The sequence below is a fragment of the Astatotilapia calliptera genome, chromosome 17 (assembly GCF_964374335.1).
Source record: "Astatotilapia calliptera chromosome 17, fAstCal68.1, whole genome shotgun sequence".
NCBI classification, from domain to species: domain Eukaryota; kingdom Metazoa; phylum Chordata; class Actinopteri; order Cichliformes; family Cichlidae; genus Astatotilapia; species Astatotilapia calliptera.
Genome location: NC_137438.1, coordinates 33087507 through 33104390, shown reverse-complemented (window position 1 = coordinate 33104390; position 16884 = coordinate 33087507). Strand labels below are relative to the sequence as shown.

At 41.8% G+C, this 16884-nt stretch overlaps 1 protein-coding gene across 1 annotated transcript; it reads right to left on the bottom strand.

The window, feature by feature from the left end:
- Nucleotides 1–208: 208 nt before the first annotated feature.
- Nucleotides 209–14793, bottom strand: yaf2 (YY1 associated factor 2). The gene is made up of 4 exons (XM_026147335.2): nucleotides 14594–14793; nucleotides 14040–14165; nucleotides 846–1001; nucleotides 209–597 (listed from the first exon to the last, which is right to left on the bottom strand). The coding sequence occupies exons 1-4, from the start codon at nucleotides 14617–14619 to the stop codon at nucleotides 345–347; spliced, it is 561 nt and encodes a 186-aa protein (XP_026003120.1). The 5' UTR covers nucleotides 14620–14793; the 3' UTR covers nucleotides 209–344.
- Between the last annotated feature and the right edge of the window lie 2091 nt (nucleotides 14794–16884).

The window sequence follows — 16884 nt, the reverse complement described above, 5'->3', positions numbered from 1 at the left end:
TTACAACTACACAAAAAATAATTCCAACCTACCAAGTAGACTACTAAAACCCTTCCAAGATTTAGCAAAAGTCGTATTGCTTTCTAAATGCACAATTCCACTGCTGTAGAAAATCCGCTAACTGATCAAACTCGCCAAATCTGATGTGTCCTTGCAGCAAAAAAATTTCTAATAAAAACAAAAAATTTTAAAGAAAAAAAAAAACAAACAGGAGAAAAAGAAAAGTTTTATTCATTATCGTGCAGCTCTAATGTAGAGGCAGGATACTCCTCTAGTGACTTGTGGACTTGCAGATGAGACGTTGATGGAGGCGGGGTGGAGGGAAAGGTTTCAAGGAGGCTGACTCAGTGAGACTCTCCGTTGACCGAGCTCCCCTCTCCTCTGGGTGAGGAAGAGCGGGAAAGGCCCTTCTCTGTGTTCTCTGAGCTAGAGCCGTTCTGGCTGTGGTGGTCGGCCGATGACACGGAGCTGGAGGAAGTGGCCGAGGTGGCTGAGGGCTTGGCCTTCTCCTTAAAGTCCGTTATGATGACTGTCAGGTCCCCAACCGTCACCTCCAAGTGCTGGGCGCTGCTGCGATCGATGTTTTTTAGTCTTGGCCTGATGAGTGAGTGGAAAAGACCATTAAGCATACAAGGCTATTTTTAAAAATCCTGCATAAAGAGAGTCTTCCTGGTGCTGCTTTGAAATATACTCCTGGTGTCTCCCACTTCCCACTTCCTGAAATTCTTTATGAAACATGACAGCCTAACTCCAGGTGGCAACATAAACAGTTTTTGCACTTTTCCATGTTTATTCATGAATCCCTCTAATATCTGACTCTGCCAACCTGGCATCAGCTCGCTTACCTCATCTTCTTGTGGCTGTTCTTCTTAAGCGGCGGCTCTCTGTCGCTCTTCTCCTTCTCGACTCTCTCCTTCTTTTCCTTTTTGGGCTGTGAGGGCAGCACAAACTGCTGCGTTACCTGCTGCTGAGAAACTAGCTGGGATACGGGACGTGGCTTCCTGATCCAGGAGGGAGGAGTGTCGAAAAGGGGATGAAGGGAAAAAGACGGAGAGGGAGAGACAAAGGGAGAGACGGAGAGAGGCAGATTAATGAGAGGGAAAAGCACAATGAACACATGGCTTTGTGCTAGCCTACCACTATAATCAAGAGCCAATGATCACTGCCAGTGCTGGTTAGGATGGTGCTGCTCAAGTGCTCTTAACACTGGCAACACACGCTGAGTGCATTTAAAATAAAACCCGGAGTTCAGCCATCTGTGAGATGTGGAGTGTACCTGTGCAGGCTTGTTTTTAGCACTCACAAGACAAGATCAGTTGTGGTAAATACACAGGTGCAGTAGGAATTAGAAGTGTGCAAAACATACTGAATATAAAATATTTAGCAGATTAATCATCTGCGGAAATAATAGTTAGGCTTACTTTTGAATGTCACTGCAACTAACTGACTACAACATGGTAAATGGTCAGTATTTGTATAGCGCTTTACTCAGTCCCTAAGGATCCCAAAGCGCTTTACACTACATTCAGTCATCCACCCATTCACACACTGGTGATGGCAAGCTACATTGTAGCCACAGCTACAATGTAAAATCCTGCTTTGATATTAATAGGTGTGTTCGCCACACATTCTTTACTCAGGTAGGCGTCTGTAAGACAGAATGACACCATCCATGATCCCCCCGCTCTTATGTTGAACATGCAGTCATTGTTAACCAGTAATCGCTTTAAATGCTTTATGTACACTGCAGTGATGATACTTGTCTGTGCACGGCATTAGCTGCGATGATGTGAATACGCCCTCCATGTCTGCTCGAGTACAATTATGCTTTTCATTGTGGCCTTTCAAGAACTGGGCACCATTTTTTGGGACTTAAAATAGAATAACTTAACTGTAGTTTGTTCTCGATGCAAAGCAAGTGCCGAGTTGTTGATGTGAGGGGATGTTCCTGAGAAGCATGGATAATATACCTTCACACACAGGTTCCACAAATCGCTGAAGACAGAGCCAATGTGATATTAAATGGTCCTCCTCACATTCATACCTCCATCTTTCATGAGGGTGTAATGTCTCAGAAATAATGTATTATGCAACTGGTTGGCTACAGGAGCATGCATTAGGACTGTGATCGTATTTCTGAGCAGGACTCTGTATGTGTGTGTATTTTGGAGCTTGCCAAGAGCCCTAGCCTGAGAGGGAAGTGTGCTGAAAAGGCCATCTGTTGGGGCGGTCTACACATCTAGTGCCTTTATTAATTGCATGCACACACAAATGAATTACACACAGTATGAATGCATGCATGTCCATATACTACACTGCATGTTGTATAGAAAACAAAAGCGATTCTAGAAGAAAATGTATGTTTGCTTTTATATACAGTGCAACAGCATCCAGTGATGTACATTAAAGCATAGCATGTATAATTATATTTTTAACATTAAACCCTAAGCAGAACAATAGCTACAGATTGGTAACATGTAATATTTGTCGTAATGACTGATGCTGGCTTATTGGACTATATGATGTCAAGTGTGTCAGTAGTTGAGGTTTCATTTATTCAATTTTGCACAGGTTAATTGTGTCACAAAGAGCTTAAAAAAAGCTCCAGTTACTGTTTCATTTGAAGATATTTTGTTGTATCTATGAATGCTTCTGAAATAAAGTAGATTTGGTAGAATTTATCATGAGTCACAATGATTAGCTCCGGTGGCTGTGTCAGAGCCAGCACGTGATGTTGCCTGTAGCATTTCAGGGGTGACTTGTCAGTGCTGCTGCTCCCCTGCATTGCTGTGGGCCGTTTCATCACCTTCACAGCATTCACCTACAGGCTCCAGAGGGTATTTACTTATTGCTCTCCGATTCTATATGTCACAGATTTGTGGTTAGTAGCACTGGAAAGTTGAAAATGCTGATTACCTTATGGTATTTTTCTCATGTGGACGAACCTGTGCCTTATTACATTTAAGATGTGCTGCAATTACAAAATATTAGCTTCATGAAATTTCATTTAAAAAAAAGAAAAGAAAAACAAAGAATTCCATTAGAACTTCTAATACAACTTTACGGTGTCTTTCAAGTGTATGACACCTGATCCCAGATTAGTCTGACCACTGTGACTTGTTGTGCAGAAAATAGTTGCACATTTTTTCCAAAGTGAGCCCTGGTGGCCCATTTAGCCTCAGTTAAAGGTTTTTCTACCTCAAATTCCACATGGACATACATACACAGAAGCTCCTGTCTTTTTCTGAGGGCAAAGATGTTGTTGAGCAATTCTGGGATGACCTAAATTGGGGCCAAGCTTCAAAGACTCTCTCCCACAGACATTTTTTTTTAAACTTAGCTTTCACTGCCTTCACATAACTTGCAGTGATGCTAGCAAGTCTAAAGTAAAATGCAAATGGGTCTCTTGGCCTACATAACTGTCTAATAGGGAGGAGATGTAGAGATTCTCTAATATGTCTGTCTTGTCAGCAAGATGCTGCAGAAGTGCTGACTCCTTTTTAAATAAAGACAAAGGCCTCTCAGAGTCCTCTGTTCCTAGTTCGAGTAATTTGCTGCTCTCCTTGACATCTTTTTGTTTAATAGTCCTACAGCAACTAAACAGCATCTGGTGGTCTGAATGTACAAACATACACACAAAACAGCAACGGTCACAAAAGGATCAGCTGTCCCGCCCTCAGGACAAACGTTATCAGCTTCCAGAACTAAAAACTCATCTGGCTGCGTCATTCATAATATCCTTAGGCTTTTGTTTGATGAATTTAGTTTAGAACGTCATTGTGCACTTTGTGTGATTTACTGTATGCAAGTAATTAATTCCTCCTCTCATTAATGCAGTGAGTGAGTGATGGTTTTGCTTGAAATGTAATCTCCCCTCAGCCTAAAATGTTTTAGATTGAAAGCCTGGATGTGCCAGAGAGCAAGTGAGGCCACGTCTAAATACATACAGCCAACCTCCCTCCATGTATTACAGTGGAGTTGATTCTCACTAATAGAACCAGCTCAATAACCAGGAGGTGAAAGAGGAGATAGACAACCCAATATTATGGGGAGGCAAAGCGGCAGGTCTAAACAGAGCTGCCTCTGTTAACCCAATCAAATGGTGTTTATCTCTGCACTTAGGCCCTCACTGCTAGCCTCCCTTTGGGCACCGAGTGTGGGTTTGTGTATGTGTGTGTATTGATTCCAAAATAATTTCTGTCCCGAACGTAACGGTCTATTCTTTCAGACATTAATACTGCGTGTTGGAACCTCTGTTCCTGTCGATATCTGCTTCACTCATTCTGCTACAGCTAATGGAGTCCCACAATGGGAAATTAGGACATTACAGGGGGAGGCTTAAACATAGCAAATTGTATTTCCTTCAAAGAGGAGAGTACAGCAAACACACAAAGCCTTGGTTTCAATTCACAGAAAGTGATCAGCCAGTTTATTGTTACATTTATTATCTTTGCCTTCACTTGTTCTTTTTCACAGATTCTTCTTCTGCAATGTTTTATTTGTAGAACATGAGTGCAACACTATGTTAAACAAATGACCAATAGGGGGTCAACTTGAACTAATACTATTACTAATAACTAATAATAATATTTTATACTCAGATAAGCAATGATTAAAAACAGTTCCAAACCTAATTTGTTCCTACTTTACTGGTTGGTACTTATTAGCATGTATGTGGGATTCACAATTAAAATTTATAGACATAGCCTTCTAACCTAGCTTTCTAAGGCCTCGGTCATCCTGTCCTATAGTGGGCTAGAGTCAGCAACCCCCTGGCAAGTGCTGGTTGCTAAGGAAAATGTATATTCCACAACTAGTTAACGAGTGGCTGCTGACTGACACTGGGTGAAAACAGATTACTGTGGTATGCAAACACTGAAACTTGAAAAAGCGCATCACAAAACAGAAATGTGTAACATTAATTTGCCTTCGAGGAATAACTTGGTCATTACTATTGCAACCAACATGCTTCAAAAGGCACAAGTTTTCCCTTAAAGGTTCCCGTTTCCAGTTTGCATTGCACTTTACTGGGTAAGTAGTTGGCGAGTGTTTGCAGACAAGTCGGCATCTTCGATACAAACTATGGAAAACCGTGGCAACCTGCTAACAACCGAAGCAATCACAACGAGGTCTTTGTAACCAATTTCAAAACCTAAAGAAACCACTTGCCAAACGGTCCCATAATACACACTTTTCTCTAGTGATAGTTTCCAGGGGGGTCACTGACTGGTTTCCAAGCCTGTGTGACTGGAGCTTTAGTAATCGATTTAACACCGGCTAGGAGCAATGTCCAACAACACTCACAAGTAGTCCAGGAATACACATTTTTCCCCTCACGACTGGTGACTGACAGATGGTTCCTAAGCGGTCTCTACGTCTGTGTGACTAAGGCCTTATTCAATCACAGCCAGGAAAGTCTGAAACTTCAAGAAGCCAAGTTTCCTTGAGAAAGACTTTGAATCTTCCAGTTAACAAAATCATTCTTTTGACAGCCAAGAAGGCTAGTCCTGCCATCTTTATGTCCTTTTTCAGTGTAACTGTGCAGTCTTTACTAACACTAACACAATAACAACAACAGGACAAAAGAGAGAGAGATGTATAGTCATCCATTCTGTAAGTCGATAAAACATTTCTGGGCAAAAGGACTTGACTTCACGGCGATGTCACAGCACACAATCCACAACAATGCCAGCACAGATCTGAAAAGCTTTTTTTTTTTTTTGTAAGGGTAACACAAGTTCTAACTTTTTCAACTCGTTAAGGCGGTTTTAAAAGAAAAAAAGAAATATCTGCAGATGAATGTACTGTATTGTAGTTTATGTTGTTGTGTTTCTTGTTGATACAGCTGTTCTTTTTCTTTTTTGGCCTCTCTTGTGTGAAACAAAATAAACACAAACCTCACTCTCAATCTCACAACCTTAAAGTTTAATCGTGAACTGGAGGCAAAGTTAGTTTATTCTGCAGAAACTGAGCTGAAAAAAAAATGTTGCCACTGATCCCTTATGCTTACTTCAGTGACAGGGGAACTCTAGCTGACCCTTTTCCAAATATGTCGCGCGCACACACACACACACACACACACACACACACACACACACACACACACACACACACACACACACACACACACACCATCTATCGTGTTCACACTCTTCTATCCTCTCACTTTTTTTCCCCTCCCTCCTCCTGATGCACTCGGTGACCTCCCACTCGTTCACTGCTGCCCTGGGCTTAAGAAAATATCACACAAGGATTCAAAAATGGGAGAAAAACTCTGATGTCAGCAAGTCATAAGCTGGCATAATTTTTTCTAATTAACTTCTATTTTCTGCCACAATGGACAACTGGGTTATCACCAGTACTGCTGAAACAACATGGATAGTGTTTAAGAGCACTAATCATTTAACACATCTTAGCAGAACAAAGGCAACGATTGGTATTAAACTCCTTCACACAGAATCACCTTTAACAGTTTTGAATAACTACTCGTTTCTTGTTTGCTGGAACTCAAACTGTATATGGTAAATGGCCTGCATTTGTATAGTGCTTTTCTAGTCCATAGGACCCCAAAGCACTTTACACTACATTCAGTCATTCACCCATTCACACACACATTCACACATGTATATGGCCCCAGGTGGTTTCATGTGATTAAATGTGACCTCAGTGGAATGCACATCATACCACAGAGTTGCTACACTGAGAGAACAATGAAACGGCAACATTTCATAAGCAGGGCTGTGCCGTATCATGCCATCTGCAATAATACCAATATAAATTTTTTATGCGATATAAAATAATATCACAATATCATTGCTATAGCAACATGCCTTTACGTTCCCAACACATAACAGTGAGAGAAACCCAGACATGTCTGAGAGGAAGAGTGGTGTGTCAACCTCTGATGGTGATTTAGTAACTAATAGGGTTGCCACAAACGATTATTTTGATAGTCGACTAGGCGGCGATTATTTTTGCGATTAGTCGACTAATCAGATCATGCATCCATTTAACGTAAAACATACCGCTTATTGCACCAGCATGCATCTGCTCTTATATAACAATCATTAGCTTACAGCTTTAAGTGTTTAAGGTATGTGCTAACTAAAAATAAAGACAAGATGATAGTTTATTAAATTTTAATGAAATTTGCAGATTGTTTCGGTGAAGTTTAATAAACTCCTTGCTAGCTAAAATATAACAGGACACCGGAGTAAATTCTGGAGCATCTCACACTTCTGATGATCAGCTGTCTGCTTGATGTTTATTCAGCTGTGTAAAAACTATAACTTTAATCTCAGCCAAACCGATTTACTCAGGAACAAATAAAATACTAAAAAAAGCCAAACTATAACATTTTTAAGTTATCTAAGTGACTTATATATCATGTTTAACCTGAGTAGCGAAAGACGGTGGTGGGTTTGAAAGCGATTTGCTGGGAGTCCGGTGTTCTCACCGGCTCTAGTGAGCCTTGCCCCAGGCTAACTATCGAGCTGGTGCGTAACAAGACGCCTCTGAAAACGTCGGAGCGCTTTTGAAAATATGTGGTGTCTTGATAAACTGAGCAGATATTTGAAGTTTACACAGTTACATTCTAGCCTGAAAATATGTAAAACATTTATTTTGTGACCCAGAAAGAATAATAACAGTAATATTAAAACTAACCAGCTGCCGCCATTGTTGGAAACTGAGCAGGGCCACGATGGGCTGCGCTATGAATTCTGGGACACACACACGTGGCAGCCCTAGTAACTAAGAGTGATACTTTAACAACCTCCAACAAAGCACAAGACTTTGTAAATCTATACAGAAAAAAATTTTCTTGTTTTGCCACTTGAGGCGACCTGAGGCTTCGTAGCCTGGTTGTGTAGTTCAACCAGGCTACGAAGGAGGAAATACTAGCAGCTGGTGATGCACGACCCAAAAGTAAGCAAATGATTCAACCAAGCATCACTAACTGCATTCACTATCAGCACTCCATATGACAGGAAGAGCAAACGGTAGATGGAAATTATTAATGTGGTTACATGGTATATGGCAAAGCAGGGCTTTAAGCAGCTGGTTAAAAAGCTCAACTAGAGATACAAAATCCCAGATTGAAAAATATTTTCTGTTTTATTATATGACAATATTAGCAAGCTCCTTACAAGTTACAAGGTTAAGCTACTTTGTTATTACTTGTATGCTTACATTTGGTATGCTGTGGCAGTTGATATAATGCCGTGCTTTTGCACTATAATTCTCCTGGGATGTTGTTTCAGTATTTCGAATTAAAAGTCTGTCATCAATAACAGTAGCTCGCTGCAAAACAGCTTCATTTTTGTTGCACTAATAAATTCTGCTGCCTGCAAGTATTGATAAAATGTTCAGAATATTTTTTTTCTATATCGTTGAAAATGTTGTTATTGCAAGTTTTCTTGAAATATAACCCTACTCAACCCAACGGTTGGCAGATATGGAGTAAACAATTATTTCACTTGTAGATTAATCTGTGGATTCTTTTTGATTAACAGTGCCTGAAAGTACAGCAATGGTGAAAAATGTCTGCGAAAAATATTATAATATTCTTTGAATCTCTGACAAGTCCAAAAATATTTTTTCATTATATAAATAAAGAAACACGATCAAGGGAACTGCTGAGGCTCTAAACTAAAAACTTGGTTCCAGCTTTGTGACGATGTATTTTAAGTTATTGCTAGTATCGTTTCGGGAACTTATCTATCAATATGTGTTCCAAAAATATCCCTGTCGACTATCGATCTAAATCCTATCAGAGTCCAGTATCCTAAATATCAATTGGAAGTGGAAGTGTCAAACACTCAGTGGTTCGGGCTATTTGTATTATCGCCATACATCATAAGCTAGGGATGTGTGCGACTATACAACCAAGCAACCAAAGCGATGTATAACCAGAATGTAAAAAACAAGAAAAGTCCTGCGCATTTCAGAAAAATTTGAAACGTGATTTGATTAATGACAAACATGACTAATAACTGTTTCATATAACTCTTAAAATACACATGCAATATATGTTAGGCCAATGTTAGCTTTATCCATTTCAAGCACTCAGTTTTAAATGTTTTGCGAAGGGTTTCTGTATGTTAGACGACTTGACCAGTCTAATTTTTTCTCTCATTTAAATGACTGGTAAATTAATCACCAGGTACATAACTAGTATATGCAAACCATCAGCAGAGCACATGTGCCATCACTTTTTAGTGGCTATGCAGTGCATGTTCAGCCTATGGCAGAGTGAGTCACAAGCAAAACAAGGCGTCGAGCTTGTGTTTCAGGATTGTGCTCTATATAGATTTGTTTTGTTAAAATATTGAACTTCTAATGAGTGGCTCCCAAAACACAGTACAGAATTCTGCAGATGTTTGGACTGCATGCTGTCATTTATCGGGTACACAATGTGATGAGCAAACAGCCAACAGGACAGCTGATGGACTGCAAATAAGCATCAGAGCGTGCTCCTATAAACAACTTTCATCTCGCTGTTCTGTGATGATTGTGAGATCATTGTCATATAGCTTATTTTATGCCCTGTTGAACACTCAATCCAGGTGTAGGTGTGTGTCTGTGTGTTTGTTTCAAATTTTCTATCAGCAGGTTGTATGTTGCTCCTGGGAGCTCCTCCAAACCTGATGATTAATGTCTTTCCCTGCCAGTACATGCTACCACTGTGTGTGTGTTCGTGTGTGTGGAACAGAGAGGGAGACAGATGGCCCTCCACGTCCTGTGGTTTATGACACCTTCTCCAGCCTGCTAGCCACACTACGCTACATTGTCCTCTCACACAAACGCCTGCCTGCACAAACACACAGAGCAGTATGTCATGCATCAGTGTCACCGCAGTAATTACAGGCTTATCACGTAGCCATAATCTTGAGCCACAGTGACGTGATAACAGCCAGCTTCATTGTCCGTGGTGTGCACTCGGTGTTTGTATGCTATGTAAGCACTAATACCAGTAACCCACACAGCTGAGCCAACTGTGTCACTTATTAGAGGAAGTAATCATTCAAATGGGATTACAAGACATTGATTGTTGCTATATAGTGTTTCATACGCCAAGTTAAAAATTCAATTTACAGCCAGTCATCATAGTTGTATGAATACCAGCTCATATAGCTGTGCTCATCTGTTGATGCCTGTTCTAATGATCTCATCTGACTTAGTCACTTGTGATCCAACGGCTATTCTGAACTCAAAGGATGCACACAACCAAAAATACCTGGATGCATTTCGTAACATTTTCCTGGGATGACTCAGTGTTACGGATCAAAGGAAAACAATGAAAGCAAACCCTGAAACCATTTCATTCTTAGCACTTAACTGGAATGGAAACACATGACTCGAGTGTGTTGCTCTTTGCTAGTTACACAGTTTGTCTGTTTATACAGAGAAATGCAATATAGCAAAAAGGGTTGTCCTCACTGTTTGTCTATAAAGTCTGTAAAAAAGCCATATTGTATGTATACTTAAAACTAGTCATATCGAGAGCTGGATTTTCACAGTGAGTGAATCAGCCACATTCGAGCCAAATGCACATTTTGAGCTCAGTGTTTAGTAATGTGGACTGCACATAAACTGTGAATGTGAGCTTTTGTGGGGGGGGGGTTGATAAAACAACATCTAAAAACACACAAAACACAGTCAAATGCTGACAGGCTCCCAACCAGCCAGAATGGTTTGCACTTGTTTAGGTGGAGCAGGCAAAACCCTGCACATCAGTCATTCTGTCACCGACAGACGCCCCAGGTTAAGTTCAATGCCTGGGAAGACACAGAAAGGGGGAGACACAACGCCAGTCGCCAAGAGAAAGAGGAGATAAGCATAGGGAGAGGGTGAACACAAACAGGAGCTAACTAATAGGAAGCATGATCGAAGTGGCTGTCATAAATAGAGAAATATGTAGAAATATAATGCTGCCAAACAGGCTCCTGAACATGGAGCATTTCCCCAGCAGCTCTGATTTGTTGGAGCTCTGCTCATTGAACAGATGCAGGTGTGGATGTGAGGGAAGGTCACACACTGCTCTATTACACCCAGCTGAAATTGGCTAAGGACGATGTTTCGGTTAAACAGCTGTCTTTCAGCACCACTTCACATGACATTTTAAGACTTTTATTCCAAACAGCAGCAAGGAAAATTACAGCTGAAACAAATCTTAGCTTTCACTGCATTCCTCAAGGATTAGGATAATACAGGACAAGTCATGACAGACACGATGTGAGACCCTAAAATGCCTTGCTCAGGGACCATGCAGGAATCAAATCTGTGATCTTGTATTACATTATCAAACAGTCTATTTTCTACTAATGCTGTGCCAAACCTGGTGCTTTCTATGAGAGCCAATACACAGTATTACTAGCAGAAGTTGGGTTACATCTGCCAAACATTGGTAAATTTGTTACAGCAGCCCCTCCCCACAAGCACTGACAACTTTGGGAGAAGCAATTTTGTGGTGCTGTGATTCTAAATTGGGCAATGGCACTGCACAGGTGAAAAAGGGGTGTAAGACACTTCGATCGATCAGGCTTGTTTTCAAAGTGTGGGACTCAGTCAAAAGAGTTTTGGGAAGATAAAATGGTTCTCTGAAGTACAGTAATGAGATTGCATGATACGTTGTGATCCCAAAGCTCTCCAAGTCTGCCCTAATTAAACGTTGTAAGCTCGCAGCTTGTCGTAAAGAGCAACACACTGTATTTTTCCACATTAATCAGCGCAAATGACTCCATCATGTTTTGAGCGAGCGTGCACTTTCTCTTGTGCTTTACAAAAACGCAGGCCCTACTTTTTGTTCCTCCAAATTTCACTTCCTCCTCGCAGTACGGGTTTTTGAGCTGCCGACAGAATTAAAAGAACGTCAGCCAGTTCCCACTTTGTCAAAGTGTCTCGCTCTTCCATTTACTCGACCTCCTCCGATAAGCGAGACCAATTCTGCTGATGTATCCCTGTCTGCAGTCTCAAACTCACAGCCTCAACAACGTGCTTTCAATCAGCCCCGCTGGCTTTGGGCCCCTGCAGTAGATCATCTCTCCACATCACAGGGATTGAGGCGGCAAGATCTGCTAAAGCTTGCCTTCATAAAACATTTATTTTACCTCTTGACGGCAACACGCAAACACTCCTCAGCCTAAATTATTTCCACCTCGTCCTAAAACATTCTCTTTTTGTACCAGTCACTGCCTCGACTCCTTGCCAAAAACCACACAAATCCAGTTGAGCAAAGTGCCATTTTATGTGTTAGGTTACTGCCAGGCTGATTTAAGCCATCCCCACAGAACTCACATTGGCTGTGTCCTTCAGGCTGCAGGACACTTCCTCTAACCACTGGACACTCCACGCCTCTGCTGAGCATTAATTCATTTACTCCACAGCAATAGCTCAGTCATGCTTGTTTAGCAACCAGCAAGGGAATTTGCTGTGCCCCGCATTCATATTCTGCGTGTTGTTTGCCCTTTAGCACCTTGGGTTTGCTCGCCGAGAAATCCACTTGTCTGTTGTGTTTGGTCATTAACAGCTGCGACCACCTGTGTGGCCATTTTGCTGCAGCATTAGCCCATGTTTGGCTCACATGCATGTGTGTGGCGGGTACATGACCGCACTAATGCTACTACAACATTTGCGTAGCACTGCAGTTGGGAAGACAGAAGGTTATTAACATTAAATAAGACCTTCTCACGGACATTTTCTAAATTTGTCGCCTGGGTATCAGGGGTGCAAGTGAGGAATTCTCGCTCTTGTGTCCTTGCCAACTTTGGAAAAAAAAAAAGTCCAGATGGGGAAGACAAAGGACGCTTTTGGTGACATGAGGAATCAGACAGGTTCTTGGCAAAGCTGCAAACACACCAATCTCAATGGAGTGTCCTCTAAACAATCAACTCTCAGTAGCAATAAGCTGGACCCAATGATAACAGCATGTCTGCTCCTCATTCCCTCTGTGAGCAGCAGCTCTGCACTTTGACTGCATGTTTATGGGTGTGCATTTGCGAACAAATATGTATGCGGTCATGAGTACAATTTGCATGTTGAGTGCATCTGTACTCAGCGTGTGTGTGTGTGTGTCTCTGATGACAGCAGGCTGATTAAGCTGTTGCATAGTAATGAGCTATGGCTGTCTGTCTGGCAGCTGCTCTGACAACCTCTTTTCACAACTAGCACTCCCACACACACACACAGAAAAAGACAGAGAAATAAACGCGGGCATTTCAGTAACACACAGAAGAAACACTCTCATGAAAAGGCATCAAAGCTGACAAGAGCACTGAAGCATTGTTGTTTATGTTGTAGTTTAATCACTGGGAAAGTCACGCTAATGCAGGAGAGGATAATTATGATGCATTAAAGAGGGAGATCATGTAACAATGCACAGCTTCCCTATAGCCACAGCTAAACAGCTACACTTCCTCTCCTTCACTCTTTGTTGTGTTTTCCTCCTGATAATGAGTGTCACTGAGGAATAACAGCCATTTCCTGCTTCAAATCACTGATGTCAGGGGGAAGTAGCAGCCACAGGCACAGAGGGCAGCTGTGTGTGTGCGCGCACGCACCTTCGTGCTGTGCATTTGTACGCTTGAGTACCTGTGAGCGAGGTCATGTGCATGCCTATAAGAGGTCTCTTACAAATATCTGCAGGGCAGTGAAATGGATGTGTGTGCTTAAGGAACAAGCTATCCCTCTTCCCTCAGTTCACTGAGGTCAGTGTCAGCTGGCAGGAACATGGAGACTAATGCACTGCTTAGAGGAGACGTGAAAGGGTGCAATTAGTAAATAAACATACTGACTTTACGGATCTTCCTTTCACAGAAAACACACCAAATTGAATAACACAAAAAAAGAGGAAAAAAAAGAGGATACTTTGTTTATGTTTACTCTGAATTGTGTAGTAAGGGTTCAAAATCCACACAATTGTCAGTTAACATGGCCAGCCCCTCCATTCCCAAAGGACCCTACACCACCCCACCCCTCACACCCCCAGCGGGGCCCCACTAATGTAAAACACACCAAAGGTAATGTATATCCATCCTTACCTTGTTGATGTCCCCTTCCTGACATCACACATCATGCACTTAAAAGCCTCTGCCGTGTTCTTGTACGTGCACACGCTGCAGTCCCAGAACCCCTCGTCGGAGGAGGGCTTCGGTTGACGCTTCGGCCTTTTAAGACAATAAATTTAGAAAAAAAAGGAGGAAAAAAAGAGGAGAAAAAAACGAAAAGAAAAGATGGGAGAGGAAAGGATCGAGAGGAGACAAGAGTGAGTTCGGGCACCACTCATCCACGAAGGCTATCGATAGCAAACATCAGTGTAAGCCTGTAGGATTTAGGAAATCATCTGCAAAGCGCGCTATGATCCGACACTGTAATTGGCGATGAGGTTTTAACACCCGCGCGCGCGCGCGCACACACACACACACAGCCTGCACGCGCACATACACACAAGCAGCGAGTGAGGCAATGAGAGAGAGAGGGAGGGAGAAGGGGAGGGGGGCCGTAAAGAAAACCCATTTTTTCCCCCGTGCGCTTGCCGATGTCCGTTCCCCTCCCCTAGCCCTGAATATCCAGCACGCACTAATTCGCTCGTTACCTTGTCGGACTCCTCTTGTCGCCCATGCCAGACCGGGGTTTATCTGGAGGTGCTGAGACGACCAGGAGCCTTGTTATTTCAATTTTTTTAGCCGAGAAGCGATGCGCTTGTGCCGCTCGGCTTCCAGCTGTCGTGGAAACTCCGCTTGGGAAATGCTCACGTGACGGGCTGTAACCAATCACAGGCTGGGTTACTTCCCGTGGCTTGACATTCCTCTTGAATCAATGCCGCCTTCACGTTCCCTGCGTAAGCTCCCCCTTCTGTCGATTTAGAGTGCTAAATAATGATTCCATTTTGCTTTTCTATGACAGTAATGACTAAAAACCATACAAGTCTGCGCCTAAATGCATTATACAATATTTCACGTGCAGTCTTTCCCTCTAATGAAATGCTCTAACAAATTCACATTTTAGTAATTAAACCACACCTCCAATAAAAATGTTTCGAAAAGCACCCTATGTGCTCTTCATGACGCCATAATTTCCACATGTAGTTGTTTTTCAATTTTACCCGCTCTAAATTACGACACTTTCCGACAGCACCTAAATGCAACAAATCCCACTAATGTTCTGCGTCTGTAGCAATGTTGGATACCCCTAAAATTAGACTGTGCCGCGAATCCTTTCATATCCCTGCATCTTCGCGCAGACGGCATTAATGCCAAACCAGTTTGCCGCAGACGCATCAAACATGGGGGAAATCCCTCTTTGTATTTGCGTGCTGACGCAAGCAGGCATCAAGAAGATATTTCCACCAAGCGCCGCACCAGCGAGCGGTTCCAACATCTTTTTATATTCAAGGTATTTTATTGCAGCGGAAACCCACTCGGAGCATTTTATTTCCTACATTTACATATGCAACGTGTGGGTCACTGCAAGTGGTTTCCGCTTTTCTAAGCTTTAAAAAGAGCACACACACACACACACACATATATATATATATATATATATATATATATATATATATATACATACACATATATACACATATATATATATACACATATATATATATACACATATATATATATATACACACATATATATATATACACACACATATATATATACACATATATATATATACACACACACACATATATACACATATATATATATACACACACATATATATATATATATATATACATACATATACAGTGTTAGTGTTAAAAGGTATCAGGTGCAAATAAGGAACTGGAAGTGCTGAATTTGCTGTTGTGCTCACACTCTCTCTTACTGGTCACTGGAAGGCTAACATGACACATGATGGCAAAGAACTCTCTGAGGATCTGAAAAAATGAATTGATACTCTACATAAAGATGGCCAAGGCTATAAGATTATTGCCAACACACAGTGGTCAAGACCATACAGTTTAACAGCACAGTTTCCACTCAGAACAAACCTCAACATGGTCGACCAAAGAAGTTGAGTGCACATGCTCAGCGTCATATCCAAAGGTAGTCTTTTGAAAACAGATGTATGAGTGCTACCAGCATTGCTGCAGAGGCTGAAGGCGTGGAGGGTCAGCCTGTCAGTCCTCAGACCATACACACTGCATCAAATGGCTATCGTCCCAGAAGGAATCTTTTTCTAAAGATAAGGCACAAGAAAGCCCCCGCAAACAGTTTGCTGAAGACAAGACGACTAAGGACATGGATTATTTGTGGCCTTATGAGACCAAGACAAACTAAATATTATTCATATGGTGTCAAGGATGTGTGGCGGCAACCAGGTGAGGAGTACAAAGACATTCATGTAATTTATTTTTACATTTATGTTCATTAACATGCACTGTCCTAAATAAATAAATAAAGTGTGTCTTGCCTACAGTCAAACATGGTGGTGGAATGTCATTGTTTGGGGCTGCATGACTGCTGCTGGCACTGGGGAACTACAGTTAATTGAGGTAACCATGACTGCCAACATGTACTGTGATATACTCCAGCAGAGCATGATCCCCTTCCTTCAGAAACTGGGCCACACGACAGTATTCCAACATGATAACAATCCCAAACACACCTCCAAAAAGACCAGTGCCTTGCTAAATAAACTGAGGGTAAAGGTATTTGACTGGCCTGGCATCTGTGGGTCATCCTCAAATGGAAGGTGGAGGAGCGCAAGGTCTCTAACATCCACCAGCTCCATGATGTAATGAACTCCATGCCCCACAGAGTTAAGGCAGTGTTGGAAGATAATGGTGGCCACTGAAAATATTGACACTTTGGGCACAATTTGGACATTTTCACCTAGGGGTGTACTCACTTTTGTGAGATACTCTGTATGTATAT

What these genes read in the sequence shown, in the direction of transcription:
- yaf2 (XM_026147335.2), bottom strand. Translation starts at nt 14,619, where the DNA reads ATGGGCGACAAGAGGAGTCCGACAAG. An exon ending in GACAAGAGGAGTCCGACAAG is followed by an intron (nt 14,166 to 14,593) that starts GTAACGAGCGAA and finishes TTGTCTTAAAAG; the next exon opens with GCCGAAGCGTCAACCGAAGC. An exon ending in AGGAAGGGGACATCAACAAG is followed by an intron (nt 1,002 to 14,039) that starts GTAAGGATGGAT and finishes CTCCTGGATCAG; the next exon opens with GAAGCCACGTCCCGTATCCC.